The sequence below is a fragment of the Mytilus trossulus genome, chromosome 3 (genome assembly GCF_036588685.1).
Source record: "Mytilus trossulus isolate FHL-02 chromosome 3, PNRI_Mtr1.1.1.hap1, whole genome shotgun sequence".
NCBI lineage: Eukaryota > Metazoa > Mollusca > Bivalvia > Mytilida > Mytilidae > Mytilus > Mytilus trossulus.
Window position 1 is genome coordinate 89,138,141 of NC_086375.1, and position 17,706 is coordinate 89,155,846.

At 32.0% G+C, this 17,706-nt stretch overlaps 1 protein-coding gene across 1 annotated transcript; it reads right to left on the reverse strand.

The window, feature by feature from the left end:
* Positions 1 to 62: 62 nt before the first annotated feature.
* LOC134712777 (uncharacterized) lies at positions 63 to 6,956 on the reverse strand. The gene is made up of 6 exons (XM_063574630.1): positions 6,704 to 6,956; positions 5,519 to 5,652; positions 4,963 to 5,152; positions 4,397 to 4,423; positions 3,306 to 3,393; positions 63 to 2,625 (listed from the first exon to the last, which is right to left on the reverse strand). The coding sequence occupies exons 1-6, from the start codon at positions 6,759 to 6,761 to the stop codon at positions 2,034 to 2,036; spliced, it is 1,089 nt and encodes a 362-aa protein (XP_063430700.1). The 5' UTR covers positions 6,762 to 6,956; the 3' UTR covers positions 63 to 2,033.
* Positions 6,957 to 17,706: the final 10,750 nt, after the last annotated feature.

The following is a 17,706-nucleotide window of genomic DNA, read 5'->3' on the forward strand; positions in this document are numbered from 1 at the left end:
CACAATACAATACAATACAATACAATATTTTTATTGTCAATCAAGGACGCCCTAAAAGAGCAATATAATTACAAGCAATTTGTTACAATGATTATTATTAATTCTTAATGATATGACACACAGACACACAACACCAAAAAGTAACACACACAGAAACGAACTATAACGTAACAATGGCCATTTTCCTGACTTGGTACAGGTCATTTTATGAAAAAATGGTGACAATGTTAATTATTACATTAAATTGACAACATTACACGACAGGGCTACAAAAAATAAATGGGAGAAAATATTTATTTGTAGTTTCTGTTTAAGCACCAGAATTATTATCTTTGCAATCTAACTGTTGATGAAGATGATTTAAATTATCACAGGAATGCTGTCTCTTTACTGTGATGTCGTTAACCGATACTGCTTTGTATTGATCTGATGAGTTAAGCCTTTTCCAAATGATTTTTATAGTTTGTTCTCATTGTGTGCTATGTCAACTTTAAGCAAAGGAGGATTGAAAATGTTTAACCACGACAAATTGTATAATGGCTTGTCCTAAATCATGAGCCTGTAGTTCAGTGGTTGGCGTCGGTTCATGTCAGTCATATTTAATTTTCGCGAATTGTTTTGTAATAAAACAGGCCGAAAGTTTTCTCAGTTGCATTGCCTAGAATTAGCATGTCGGGGTCTTTTGTAATCGATTATACGGTATGTTGAGGTTTTTCTTTATTTTAAAAAGTGGTACGATTGCCTATAACTGCTTTCATCCACTTAATTTGAATATGAGTACAAATGAGACATTGCTTCGACCAAATAAAATGTGTAAAAAGTAGATTATTAGTCAAAGAACGGATTTCAACACTGATCCCATCATCAACCCGAACATCAGGCTATAATTATTATAAAGGGCCCAAAAATGGCTGGTGAAAAACAATTCAACAAGGACAACCTACGGTCTAATTGATATAAAAACGAGAAACACTTATCAACCACATCCACAAACGACAACCACTGAACAAGAGCTGCAACCAAATGATGCGGGGTTAAACGTTCACCATAACTTGAAATAGTTTTGTAACCTTAAAACATAGAAAGACAAATGCCCTAAATTCCTGATAGTTTCCATTTGAGCATTTTAACTTTTTCTTGTATAACCACAATCGTGTAGTCATTACGGATAAGATTTTATCGACCCAATTTTAATTTTAACGACATTTGATCACTCATCTTTGACTTCGTGCAGGAATGTTATTGCCAGACCATACGCTGAAAATGAACATTTCTGACGAGATATATTGTCGTTGGTGTGTGGTGTTTATGTAGTGATGCTGCAGAGGTTAAAGACAGGAACATATTAAGAGATTCAGTCGTTGTCATTTTATTTTATTTTTAAATTGTATTCCTCCACGAAGTTGAATTGGTTCTTTTAAATAAAATACATCCAAGGCAAAGTATCACAAAATATTTTTTTTTATCATTTTCTCTCATTTTCGCCATAACTAGCACGTATTTTAAATACAGTAACACATTCATTATACACCAATCAATCATGTTAGTGTTATACACAAGGACAATGGCTTCCTTTTCGTAACTCGAATTTGTCAAAAGAAGTAACATCATGATTTCTTTTGAATTAACATAATGAATTATTTGTGTTGTTCGTTTTATCTGCACACAAGTCAAGTATTTTTAATTCGTCCTTCGTCTTTTCTGTACATTTGTCCGGTTTCTTGTTCTTTCCGTATGTTTGTCCCGTTTTTTGGGTTTTTTTTTTTTTACATTTGTCACGTTTCTTGTTCTTCTTGTATGTTTGTCTAGTGGTTTTTGATTTGTCCGTTTATGACTCCTTGTTAACATAATAGGATAGCTCTTTTTCTATCCGCTATTTAACACACTCCTAAATGATTTGTCTATCGTTATGATTGATATTTTTGAGGGAATGAACTTGTTTTTGGTTCAATTCAGATATTCAAAAGAATTGCATTGGCAAATAATTGTAAGCAAAACAATATCATGATGCTTATTTCTAGTCTTTTCAATGTTTACTGTGACATCATAAATTCATATTCTTTCTCTGTCTTTTCAAGAACTTGTGTATCACTTTTGATGGCATCTTTCTCAGAGTAAGCATTAAGCTTTGAATAAAGATGTGGTTCGCTTTCTGTTCTCATGGGGATTTCATATTCTTGAGAGTTTTGTTCGTCAATGTTGTAATACAGCTCAACATTGTCATTTGACTTCTGATTTAAATTTCTTTCGACTTTATTAGAGTTTTCAATAATATTTATATATTGCTGGTTAATTTCGTTCCTGTTTGTATTTCTGGCAGGTCTATCCCTTAAGGTTTCCTCCACGGTTTCATATTTGACGTCGTCTTCGTCATCAGTTTCAATCTTCATCTCTGATTCATCAGTACATTTGTTGATCGACTGATTAGTTTCACTTTTGTTCTGATATCCAACAGTCTCATAAAGTTCCCTTTCGCTTATATTACTATTACTGTGATCAGTATCGACATAATAATTAAGCTTTCCTTTATTATCTGATTTCATGTTACGTGACTTCATTTCATTGTTTTTGTTTAATATCAAACTCTTACATTTAATGTTAGATGCTGTAGAACATGTTTGATATCTGAAAGAAAGTGAGAAAATGAAGAAACAGCAGTGACTGAAAATGAATAAGGTACTGAAACAGAACGTTCACCCTTATTCATATATCTTTTTTAGTTTCTTCCTCTATTTCTTTCTAAATTTACATAATCCAGCCCAGAAATATTGAAATAGAAGATGGTTTACATGTGTTTGATTTTGATTTCATTTTGATTTTATATTATGATATTGTAATGCACTATTATATATTATTATAACATTGTCATATAAACAGGAGATTTGACTAGGCGTTAAAAAAAGGTTTAATCCCCTATTTGTTCTAAATGTCCTGTATCCAGTCAAGAATATGACAGTAGTTATCAAATAGCCCGTTTCTAAGTATGTTAGCATTTTCTTTTGTTGCAGTTTAGTGCTTCTGATATTCAGTTGTAACCCGGTTTTGTTTTCCCTTAAACGATTTATACCTTATGAACAGCGGTATACTAGTTTGAAAGTTTTCTAATATTTTGTTGATATTCTTTAAAAATGAGGGGAAATATTGCCGTTTTTGGTTTATATATATGTTATATATTATACAATTTTGTAAATTTCCAGTAACAAATAACCCAGGTTTCGTTGACCACCCTGCACTGTGACAGCGACCTAGACAGTGTTCGAGTGATAAATTATTAATTTCTAACTATTTTCTATCATGTTTCTTACCTTCTGCAAATAATCAAAATAACAACGGCTACCACCATGACACAAATAACTGCAAAGATTGCTCCTACCACTATACCAATAGTATTGCCTGAAGTAAATACGATTACTTCAAATATTAAGAAACAACATACACGGATTCTTTCGCATCAGTATTTAGACTTATACCTCGAATTTGACATACACAGTCATCTCAGTACGAGATTCTATGACATACGAGATGATTTTTGTTTTGAAATTATCGACTTCCCCATATTAGTAGCACTATACTAACTTCACCTACACATGAGATATACATTTCCAAGCTTATTCGGTGTTCAGGTTGCTGCAGATACTTCTCCGACTTTCTTAAACGTCATTTTATAAAATTTACTGTTTGCAAAAGTATAAATTATTCTAAATAATAAGAAAACCCTGGCCGTATTGTGCACGACTTTTTTTTAACTTTGGTCCTCGGTGCTGTTCAACTTTGTACTTGTTTTGGCTTTCAAACTTTTTTATTTGGGCGTCTCTTATATTTGACTGTGAATTCACATTACTATAAGACGTGCCACGTTACTTTTCTATCCCAAGTTCATGTATTTAGTTTTGATGTTATATTTTTTTTTCACATCGGATTTTGTCTAATGCCTATTTCGTTTCTGTGTATGTGACATTTTAAAGTTGTGTCGTTGTTCTCCTCTTATATTCAATGCGTTTCCCTGAGTTTTAGTTTTTACCCGGATTTGTTGGGGGTCTTTTTTTTTATCGATTTATGGGTTTCGAACAGCGATGTACTACTGTAGCCTTTATTTGTACAATTGACCAAAAATATGCCATTTCTATTTAAAACAAAGCGTAGATGGAAATCCGAAAAACAAGATTCGGTAAATGCCTGTTGTTTCCTTGGTTGATAAATTTCATAAAAAGTTTTATTTTATCAGTTTTTATGAACTTTACCCTGTTTAAATGTACCTTGGAATTCGATATTTTGAAAAATTGTTTTTTCTACAATATGTATTATGACATCGTTCAAAGTGCTATGACTTATAACTTTATTTTATTGTTTTCCGTGCATACTTATAAACAGGATATTATCATTAAAAATCACTTACGATTATTATGTCCTGTGTTCTTGTAACCTATAAAACATAATTATTAGAATGGTTATTTTTCCCTATAAACTCTTATATTCTTCTCTTCACACTACACAAAAGAGAAATTTTCTACAATAATCTTTGATATGAAAACCAAATCAGCTCCCAACAAAACATAAGTTGCTATAAAGCAAATGATGTCACTAATATGTATACTTTAATGCTTGAAAATTTCGTAAAAAGGGAAATAAATAAGACAATAAATAAAAAGATGACATCTTTATGCTATCAACGACAGAGCTTCACTTCTACTAATTACTCTCAACCAAAAGTTGAACTGTTTGGGTATATGCTTTTGATTTGTGTCAAATAATGCAGTTTCCCTGTGGTGTGTTGTTTACAAGATAGACAGAAAAAAGGTTTATCTATATATTCAAAGAGTAGTTTGAAAATACTCAAAAATGATTATCAACCGGCGTCGTATCCGCTGATCCCTTTACACACGAATAAACTGTAAAACACGTAGTCAGCTGCTTCCAACGTCATTTGACACTATTTATGACAATAAATATTAATGTACATACCACCCATAGCTATACCATAAACAGAGAAAATTGTTTGGTTGTAGCCACCGCATATTTCATCCGGACTTTTTGGACATGGAAAACTGCATAAACTTTCGTTCACTTTATTCATAAGAGTTTCATTACTACAACTACAAATGATATATGCCTCATAAGCATTTGTCAGAAAAAGTGCGCCAGTTATCTTGATCTAAAATTAAGAAAAAACAGATTACTAATATTTATGAAGTTATATGAATGTTTCTGTTAAAAGTTCCAACCTAGATTTTTATGAGAACAAAACATAAATTAAAATATTGAAGACGTTTGATTATACCAGCACTGCAAATGATCATACTGAAGTTATGTATGAATTTATACAATTAAAAAAGAAAAAATCATATCACAGATTATCATACAATTACATGGCACAGACCATATTTATCTTTCAACAAATCATGAATATTTTATAAACTGATGCAGTGTTTATATCATTTTATTGACAATTTAATGACTATCCAGTCTTAAACTGTTTCAAAAGTGTCATCAATCAACTTATTGGTAAATGGTTACTTACAGATAACGCAGCCAGGCTATAGTGACCTATTTTACAATATTCTATACATATGGAACTGGACATAAATGTTTTATTTACATACGAGATATTTTCTTTAACACTCATGTAACATCCATAGTACTCAAAACTTGATCCTGTTCAAAAGAAATATAAAAAATCATAAATGAATATTGTTCCATTTAAAGTATTTTTTACTACACTTTCTTTTTCTCTGTTCCCGATAAAATAGTGAACAGCAAAGTAATATTTTTTAATGCGTTAAATCTTTTCGTTTTGTTGTCTCGGTTTAAGTACCGATTCCTGTTTGTACAGTTTGCAATGAGTCACATGTTTTATAATTTTGTTCCTTTCCCACTAATTTAACGATTGGCATTATTTAGTGCTGCAGTCCGACTACACCAACACTCAATTCAAATTTGATTTGCGAAAATATAGGACAGTTGGCATCGTTATTTGTTTTTCATACTTTCTTTGTGTATGCATGATGACAGTTGATATCCATTCGTTAGACGTGTTTGGGCTGTTGATTTTTTCCTTTGATTAGGGACTCTACATTTTGAATTTTTCCTCTGAGTTCAGTTTTTTTATGATTTTATTTTTTCGATACAGATAGCCGTTTTATTTGTATTTATTTTTCTCCTAATATTTTGTCCTTTCCGGTATTTTTGGCGGCGTTGGCAGATTTCTAGTGGTTCTTATACAATTTATTTTCAAAGTGTCTGGACTCGTACTGCATGTTGTAAGCAATACAGAAAGCGTGTGCAGCAGGTTTTGGCATGTTTTATCGTCTTTAACGTTAGTTGTTCTACCACGGAAAGATGAGTGCTACTGGTTGACCGACACATGGCCATCATAAACAAGGTGTATGCATATGACTACATTACATATAATTTATAAGATATCCTAAGAATAAAAGAATAGCACGCAAATGTTTAAATTATTTTTTGTCTAATACGTTGAACCGGATACGAAATAAATAAAATAAGATAAGATAAAAAATTGAAAAGGCGACACCAAGTCGTGAATTTCATGGGATCAACGAGAAAGTAGCAAAGACCTAAATATTTAGACTGGAGGAAGAGTTTATGTATTTCTATGATCCATCAATGATAAGCCTATTCTTTTGAATTCAACTATAATCTGAGACGTACATTTATAAAGTAGTGTAAATTTATCCAATCTTACCTTGTACGAAAATTACACAACATAAGTAGAACGTACACAACTTGAAGATGAAAGTCATTTGTTCTCAATTTTGTAAAATTTATCCGTTGTACTATACATTAGTCAATTGTACACACAAATTTGTATTATTATTTAATTTGAAAACACAAACGATGACAGTACATTACACTTGTTTATGTCTAAAATAATCGTACGCATAAAAAACACACTTCAAAAACTTAAACGTTGATCGTTAATATATGTCAAAGCTCAACGGAATAGGTAATCGTGAATAATACAGTGTACTTTATGACTTGTTTTATATATGTTTTGATGGTTGACAGGATGTAATTACTATCACAGTATTTCTTTTGTGCTATTGTCTCCGGTATTTTGAAACTTTATAAGGTTTTTTAAGTTATTTTTGTCATATTAATCTTCTTTAGCGACGGATCTGTTGCAAGTTTGAGCATTCCCCCTAGTTATACAACCAAATACATGTTTAATTAGTATACTTTTCTGATTTTTTTTACCTGCACTTGTTTAATTAGCCCCTCTGCCTGCATCCTCTTCTCCCTCCCAAAAAAACATCAAATTCCCGAATCCGTTAATATTCAAATGATCGCTACTAAAAAGGGAGATTAGAGATATAAAAACATGTGTATTGCATTTGTACCCATTTGTATTTCATTTGCTCCAGTCACCATACATCATTTGCGTCAAAATCATATCTTCCATTTCCACAACAATTGGTAAACGTATAAACAATGCAAATTTAAAGGTAACACATGTGTGCTATTCAGTTTATATTATTTAAAAGGTATAAATTGCATACCAACCACCAAAAAGGACGCCTCTATAGGTATTTGGCATTGCGTTAAATTCACACTATATAGTATAAACTATTAGCTATAAAGTCTACTACATGACAAATTGTTTCAATATATAAAAAGGCGGATTAAGCCTGGTTTTATAGCTCAGCTAGTTAACCCTCACTTGTATGACAGTCGCATCAAATTCAATAATATAATAGTTTAAACTGATAACAATTGTGTGAACAAAACAAACAGACATAACCGGTTAAAATTTCACAAAAAGAGGTACAGCAGTCAACATCGTGTTATAATCTTAATCACTGTAAAAGCAAACAAAAAGCAAAAAGACAAAAAGACAATTAGACAAAGATTATTAGCTAAACTGAAAGACAAGAATACAAAAACTATCATAGAACAACAACACAATGATGGGATGTATAAGTGCACAGCCACGTCATGTGTATTAAAAAAACAAAACAAAAAGACACATGGACAAAGCTTATTAGCAAAAGTTAAAGTAAAACATTCAACAATTATCAGAGTACAATAACACAATGACGGGATGTTTGAGTACAGCCACGTCTGATGGATATCACCAAAACAGACTTAACAGTAAAAGTAATATTCATAAAGACAAATTAAAGAATACATAGTAAGTATATATAACACGGTTTTAAGGTGATGAACAACGTCAGTACCAATAATCTATACTTCAAAGACCATTGTGTATTATTGGAAACGACAACCACGGATTAAAGGCGTCTGTCAGGTCTGTTTGGTTATAAGTCATTGAACAAACACTATGTAAATCTGCAGTATACCTGTAGGAGATATATTAAGTGTTGGCCAAATAATTCACCAGGTAGTAGGTTTCTCGCATGGATAATCACCAGGCAGAGTAAAAAGAAGCTGATTACGAAAACCACAAATAATTCAACTAAATGGTTTTTCGTGTTGGCTCCCTTTTTCATTTTCAATTTTGATCTTCTTTACTTTTTGATAACTGAAAATGTATGAGTATATCATCTCCAACCTACTTAAGCGTTACATGTATATCAAAAATTGCATACGTACCCGTACGTGGACCCAGACGTTGTTACACTATTGACTGTTTTTAAAATACGAACTATTAAACAAAAAAATATATTTTAGTCTTGAAACCATTTAATTGACTTTTGAGTTGGTCTCCGAAGAGCTCCGATGGTCATATAAGCGTAATAAACATAAATATTAATAAAAATAGAAAGCGGAGTCGTCCAATTTATTTTTTCTAGGTCTATTTAATTTCATATTGTAAGTTAAGAAAAAAATATATGTTAATCGGCGTTTTTACCTGTATAAGAATGATTTTTTGATCGATTGAATTGGTCAATAAATGATTCCTTTGTTTTACTTTCAATGTTCTTTTAGTTAGAATAACCGAACGCGCATAATTCATTCGTTCTCCATCCATGACTAAGGGGTTAAATTGAAGGTCACATGAATACAGATTCAATGAGGTTGAATTATTCACTTGAAATTGAATAATTCATCATCAATGTTGTTTGGCTTAATTTGACAAAATTGAACCATACTGGCTGCCAAAAGCGAATTATTATTTCTCTATCATTAATCTGACTACGAAAAAAAATCATAATTTAGATTTTGCATATGTCTCGTTGCTAGTGCCTCTCTAAATCGTTTACAAGGTTTAACTTATGGTGATCACTGAAATCTAATAGGACACTACTAACACGGGAATAGCTAACGAGTTGAGGAAATATACATATGCTAAGCAGTGGGCATTTCGTCTCTTTTGCATTCAATTTTCGTATTCATTTCCCCGTGTGAAACAAATATGTATAAATTTAGAAAAGGACAATTCCAATTATAATTGCATTAATATATTTGAGCATGTAATGAGATATGATTTTTTCTGTATATAAGAATAATTCTTAAATAGGAACGGACATTTATTATGAGGAATTGTACGGTTATAGTGACTTTCAGATCTGTTTGACATGTGCACTTTATAGCAAACCAATAAAATCTTCGGTACACTTTGAACACAGACAAGGAATAAATCGGGGTCACTTTAACATCATGTCAGTTCTCAGACATCTAACCAGGAAATAAACTGACATTATCATTGGTCAGATTTCATCCAATCATATCAAAATACAAAATCTGTTGAGAGAAAGACAGACTTCGTAGCATGACTTTACTGCCCTTGGTCACGTCTCAGATAAAGTTTTGGAACTTTTATCATGCATTTCGCAAAGCACTGCATAGGAAAGTCGACAAGGAAAACCCAAGTTATTATTTTAGAATAATCTTACTGGTGACGATTGATCGTATTTGTTGACACTGCTTTGCAACATATGTTAAATTTATTTCTGTATTGAAATTTGGTGGGCTTGTTTTGACAATCAGACAACATCTATTAATCGTGCATTTACTCAAACAAAAAGATCAAACTTAACTTTATGTTGCTGCATCTAAAGAGCTTACCTGTATTACCTGCATTAGGATCGCACAATCAAGGTCTTAGTGACTTAAAAGTTAAAATCATTTAAAGTAAAGATCATGTTCAATACTTTTACAAAATCCGAAATAAAAATTTAATGTTTTTTTAGCCTGTTTCGCTTACCTAGAACTAGATGCATCTTCAACATTGAACACTTTAGAACAGAACTCCTTTTAAATATTGATCTTGATGTATTGACCAAGGCATCAGTTTTTAGTTTTTCTTTATCTGCTTCAATAGTTTTTGTCTCACGCGTAAAACAAAAAGGACAACGATCGTCGTTTCCAGGCAATAACTAATATAATGAGTCGACTGGCATTTCGAAAAAAATGACTTATTTAAAAATCTTGTCTGGATCATCATTTTAGCCTTTAAACAGTTCCTCTCTATCTATGATATGATTTTTTTTTAACTGTGTTATTAGAAATATACATTCAAATATAAGATGTTTTATGTTCAGTATTTACCGAGGTACAGTAATTGCTTTGGAAGCTTGTAAAACTTAATTTTAAAAAGTTCCAATCTTTACTGCATATTGATTCAAAACCGGAAAAAAATCATTTACTAACAAAATCAAAAGATCTTTCGAGTCACCATTTTTTGGAGTGTTTCAAAATGTCCCTCAAATGTTAAAATTTCCCAAAGTAGGCCTATTTTTCTCAAACCTATTTTACAATAGTCTTACTTCGAGAATACCGCACATAATTGTACAAAACTTGAGACGTTAACATTAAAGTTATCGAGCACCAGTGTCTGTTCTTGTCACATTTACATTTATTAGAGAAGTACTGTCTTCTCGTAACATAAAGAAATAAAAGTCAGTCCGGTGCAGGTTGAATAAATAAGATTACTATTTTTATAGAGAATATATCTTTCTACTATTTTGTAAAAATTTAAAGAAAAGGTCGTCTCGAGTTTTGTACAGGTATTTGCGGTCTTTTCGATCTATTCATATTCAATGTTGTAATCGAGATAAGGTCGTTTTGAATTTGCTAAGTAACTTAATTTCATAATTGCCAATCTTTGCTACATATCAATTGATTCCTTTCCTTTTCCAAAAAAATCCCTGACTTTTTCTGATCTAGCTGTATATGTATACGAATGATAAGTATGTTCCAGAGAGATATACAGACTGTAAAAAAAATCATTGAAGGTAGTACTACAGGAACTTATTCGCAAAGCAATATTTTAAACCAATTTTACACCCAGCTTCTTTAGCCTGCTGTACTTGTTGTTTACTACCTAAGAGTAAAATGATAGCATTGTTGTTTTGTTTTTGTTTCAGCTTACTAGTATTTCCATTTTTAATATTTGCGAGATCGTTTTTCCGTGAATCCATAATGGATAGCGACCTTGCTTAATAAAGGCAACAGTAGTGTTCAAAACTCATAAATCCATGGACAAAAAACAAAATCGGGGTAACAAACCAAAACTGAGGAAAACCGAGGATAACGCATTAAATATAAGAGGAGAACAACGACACAACACCGAAACGCAACACACACAGAAACGGACCAAGCATCAGACAAAACACCAGAAGAATAACAAATATAACATGAAAACCAAATACATGAATTTGCTTAAGTGAGACAATATTGAGAATAACTAGCTTTCAGTGTTTACAGGGGAGAATATATTTTGTCAATAAATGATTTACATTAACCAATGTTAATTTTATGTACTTTATAATTTGTACCATTTAAGGAATTATTTAATTAACAATATTACAATGTAAACCAGTGAAGTATCGCAACTGAACGTTAATACTACATGTTATAGACAGAATACCCTTGAGTTTTAAATATCATAGACAGAATGCCCTTGAGGACTTACTGTTATCAGCAAAATACCCTTGAGAACCTAATATTATAGACAATTTGCACTTGGGTACTTAATATTAAAGACAAACTGACCTTGAGTACTTAATATTATAGACAGAATCCCATTGAGTACTTAATATTAAAGACAGAATGTCGTTGAGTACCTAATAGTATAGACAGAAAAGTCTAGAGTACTTAATAGTATAGACAATTTGCACTTGAGTACTTAATATTATAGACAATTTGCACTTGAGTACTTAATGTTATAGACAGAATGCTCTTGAGAACTTAATATAGGAAGAATGTCATTGCGGACTTAATACTATAGACAGAATGTCATTGAGGACTTTACACTATAGACATAAGGTCCTTGAGAACTTAATATTACAGACATGATGTTCTTGAGAACTTAATATTATAGACAGAATGTCCTTGAGAACTGAATACTATAGACAGAATGCCCTTGAGTACTTTATATTATAGACAGAATGTCCTTGAGAACTGAATACTATAGACAGAATGCCCTTGAGAACTTAATATTATAGACAGAATGCCCTTGAGAACTTAATATAATAGACAGAATGCCCTTGAGGACTTAATAGTATAGACAGAATGTCCTTGATAACTAAATACTATAGACAGAATGCCCTTGAGTACTTAATATTATAGATAGAATGCCCTCGAGAACTTAATACTATAGACATAATGTCCCTAAGAACTTAATATTATAGACAGAATGTCCTTGAGTACTTAATATTATAGATAGAATGTCATTGAGGACTTAATACTATAGACATAATGCCCTTGTAGTCCAGCAGCTAAGTCCAATATTTTTTGGAAATTGATCACTTTATGGAAAAAGCATGAAACTTTGCACAGTGTTAGTTATAATGCTTATACAAATTTTTGGATACGGAGCCATCACAAAATATTCCACAATGGCCGCCAACTGTCATGAAGCCAAAAATATAGTATAATTTATCATTTGAAAATAAAAGCACAAAACTGCTAGTTAGGATAATTATTAATCTTTTCTGAATATGGAACAATAAAACAAAATCCATAATGGCCGCCAACAGTCATGAGGCAGATTCCCAAAATATGGTATTATTTATCATTTGAAAATAAAAGCACAACACTTTGCATATTGCTAGTTATGGTGCTTATTAATTTTTAATGAATATGGAAAAATAAAAAATTATTCCAAAATGGCCGACAAATTCAAAATGGCCGCCAACAGTCATGAGTCCAATAAAAAATGATATAATTGATTATTTGAAAATAAAAGCACAAAACTTAGCATCTTGCTAGTTATTATGCTAACTAATCTTTTCCGAATATGGAACAATCAAAAATAATTCCTTAATGGCCGAAAAAAGTCTTATTATCAGAAACTATATCGTGTATATCTAGAAAGCTATTAAAAATCAACAAATATTTGTGCTTTGTAAAACTTTCAGGATTTCAGGTCATTAAATCTTGAATTACATACTTTTTGTTTCTCTTTTTAACTTTTTCGATTAAAGCGTCACTGATACGTCATTTGTAGACGAGACACGCGTCTGGCATACAGAAGTTATCCACAATGAATATATAAATCAATTAACGATCATGGTTCTTACAACATGGCTACTGAAAAGACATTCAGGGTATCAAGTGTAGAAAATGACAAACCGGCTTAATCAAATAATATTGATTGAGCAAATTGCATCCTATGCAAAGAAGTTATAGATGAAAAACTTATATGCCCATTTGATTCTAAACGTCTCAATGTTGGTGCTGTTTATCAATCTTTAGCTGACAATATTAAGAAGTTATATGAATTACGATTGATGCCTGAAGGCATTAATGTGTGCATTGAAAACTTAGATGAGGGATCTGGAATAGCACAGTCTTCTATTGACAAAAAAGGCATGTTGGCACAAATCTTGCAATTTAAAACTGAACGGGACAAAGTTGAAAAGAGCAGAAATACGAACCTCACATGAGAGAAAAGATGATAAAGCAACCACATCTAAAAAGAAAACTAGACATAGCTTTTCCGTTCAGTCCACCAGTAACCCGTCTGTGTGCTTTTTTCTGTAATGAAAATGACCAAGAAGCCCTTCATGAGTCCTTTACCTTGGGACAAGATACACATGTGAGAGAATGCGCAGTAAAATTAAATGAAATTTTGTTACTTGCAAAGTTAAGTGCTGGTGATCTAATTGCACAGGAAGCAAAGTACCACTCTAAATGTTTAGTTTCCTTATATAATCGTGCATCTCGAATTAAAATGAAAAATGATGATATCGAAACAAAGAAGGAAAGTCTAATCCATGGTATTGAATTTTCAGAACTAGTCTCTTATATAAATGAAACAAGGTCATGCGATGAGACCATAAGTGTTTACAAGTTGTCAGATCTATGTAAACTTATACGGAAAGAATAACTTGTCTAGGTGCAGATGTTTCATCTCGAGTTAATAGTACACGACCAAAACACAGAATTGTATCTGATTTCCCTAACTTAGAAGCATACAAACAAGGCCGTGAAAACATTCTTGCTTTCAAAGATGACATTGGTCCTGCATTGAAGAGTCTGCTTAGAAGACTTTAATAATGAGTTTGTCAAAAAATCAAAAGCAGCTAGGTTTGTTCGTAAAGATATTTTCGCATCAAATTCAGAATTTAAAGGAACCTTTCCAAAGGGATGTCAGGAAGCTTCTGTACCCCAGTCATTGCCTTCTTTGGTCAGTATGATTCAGTTTGGACCCAAAATTCAGGATCGTTCATAATCTCAGTCGACATTAACAATATCACAGCTTCTGATGTATATCTGTACAAAGAAACTATCCAACCGTCATAGAAAGACCATGAACCTCCAGTTTTCGCTTATTTGGGAATCATGATTCCCTGTTAGACTAGAAAACGTGATCTAGTAGATACTTTCTTCAAACTTGGACTGTCTGTCTCCTACGACCATGTGTGAGAAATTTCTACTACCATGGCCAATGATGCTTGTCGTCATTATGTCCAAGAAGGTATTGTTTATCCTACCAATCTACTACAAAATGTATTTACTTCATCTGCTGTACACAACATCAATCATAATTCAAGCAGTATGTCTTTAAAGATTCATAAAATGGTACAGGTATATCTTTATTCCAACATATTTCCGAGGATGTTCAAGGCGTTGTTGAAACATTTGACCAATCTGAACCTATGTTGAAATGCCTGTCAAAGAGTGTCTCTTTTACCATAAGTTATTCAAATCTTTCACCAGCTGTACTAAGATTCAGCAAACCATATAGCCCATTATAGTTAAAGGAGAACTTTCAATTGATATGTCCTCATTCCCAGGTGCATTAAAAGTGGAATTCATATGGCTGAAAAGCTGTGGATAGGATTTGGCACTGGAAAGAACTTCCGATATAATTCAATTTATGGATTGTGCCTTGCTCTAGGACCATTGAAATTGAAAGTCTTTCCACTGTTCCATTCATTTACCGGTTGTGACACAGTCCCAGCTTTTTCTGGGAAAGGTAAGAAATCTGCTTGGGACACATGGTTCGTATATGGGGAGTTGTCAGAAGCATTTCTGCAGCTTATTGAGAATCCAAATGAAGTGGAACTTTTAAAAGAGTTAAAAGTAATAAAACGATAAGTTGTGCTTTTGTATGATCGGTTACCTGTTACATTAAATAAAACATATGTTTGTATATACGTGCTTGTAGTGAAATAATTGATCCATTACTTTTTTTTACCATATTTAAAACAAACTTCAAATTTTGCCTTGTTAAACGGCGCCATTTTGAATATTGCCGCCATTTTGAAAATATTATCTATGCACCCAGGTATTAATGATACATTGTAGGCCTTTGTCGATATCAAATGATCAGTTTCACGGATTTGGTAACTTTCCATCACACAATGATGGTGTATACATATGAATACTGTCAAACTTAGACATTTTGACGCGCCATTTCGAATTTGGACACCATTTTGTTGATTTCTGTATTATAATGTTTAAAATTAATAATAATTGACATATCTTTATTGTATTTCCTTAAGTTTGTGATAACTTCTGAACTCATTAAAATTGGAAGACTTCATCAAGTGAATTATGTTATACTTATGTCGGCCTTCTCGAATTTGGCGGCTCCATATCTGAATTTTGTCTATACCCCTTTCACTATGCCAAGTTTCATGCTTTTACCATAAAGTGATCAATTATTCTGATATCCGCTGGACATATAAACAGAATGCACACGAGAATAAATGTATTGCCAGAATGCCTGTGTGAACTAAAAGGTATAGGCAGAAAGACTTTGAATACCAAATGATATCGGAAGAAAGGCTTTGGTTTCTAAAAAGTATAGACAGAAAGGCTTTAAATTATATATTGTATAAACAATATGCCCTAGAGTACTTCATATTATAAGCAGAAAGGCATAGCGTACTAAATATTATACACAGAGTTTGTTTTGTTCATACATTGTTTTCCTTGTAATTGAATTTTATGCGACTGTCATACAAGTCAGAGGTTCAGCTAGCTATAAAACCATTTTTAATCCACCAATTTCTACATCAGAAAATGCATGTTCCAAGTCAGGAATATGAAATTTGTTGTCCATTCGTGCAATGGCTTTGTGCATTTCATTTTGCCATTTGATTTGGGACTTTCTGTTTTGAATTTTCCTTGGAATTCAGTATTTTAGTTATTTTACTTTATTTTGGTAATAGCAGACATATAATATCTCTGGTACTACAATAAAGAGATATTGAACTTCTTCATATACACTTATTGAAATAGCATTGGTTATATGTGAATTCGTGGAAACTGTGTATCTTTAATACTTGGTCAGTGAATGTAATTTATTTTGTTATTCGTTAAGTGGCAGTTTTACGTCCCTTTACCAACAAAATATGACTTTGAATACAAAATTTAATCCTGGTATCTATGATGATTTTTTTTATTAACGACACAGACAACAGATGGAAAAAAATTTAGATTCATGATAAACGATTGAATCTAAATGCAGAAAACACATTATAGCTAACAAATTGTTATAATGAATATTTGTATAGACCAATGGATGCATGTTCTAGAGGTCGAAGACATGATCACTATAAAAGGTAAAAAGATTAATTTCCACATATTAAGAGAGTCATTACGATGAATAATCTACACAGTATGCTAGAGGCGTTTAATACTATTTATCATATATTTAGACTGAATAACATATGATTTTTACTGTATGATAGTAGCATTAAATTAACGTAAATTTCATATTTTTCGAATTAGTACTCAGCGGGCTGATATGAAAAGTTTATCGCATGCTTCGATTGTTATCACATGTCTTTCCGTAACGTTATCGCATGGCATTCCGGTGATACTCTGCAAATGCCGGAAAATACACCTTAATGCTACGTTTTCAGTGAAAAACATCAATTTACAAAGTAGTGTACAAAACAATATTTGGATACTTAAAAGTATATTTTGTTAAATAATAAGAAAAAAAAACAAAAACAACAAAATTTCAAACATAATTTGGAAAGTTACTTTAAACAATAGATATAGGAAGATGTGGTGTGAGTGCCAATGAGACAACTCTCCATCCAAATAACAATTTAAAAATTAAACCATTATAGGTTAAAGTACGGCCTTCAACACGGAGCCTTGGCTCACACCGAACAACAAGCTATAAAGGGCCCCAAAATTACTAGTGTAAAACCATTCAAACGGGAAAACCAACGGTCTAATCTATATAAACAAAACGAGAAACGAGAAACACGTATATATTACATAAACAAACGACAACTACTGTTCACTTTTCAACATGTCCAAAACAGTGTTCATTATGTATATTGTGGAATTATTTTTTTTGTCGATTCGTCCATA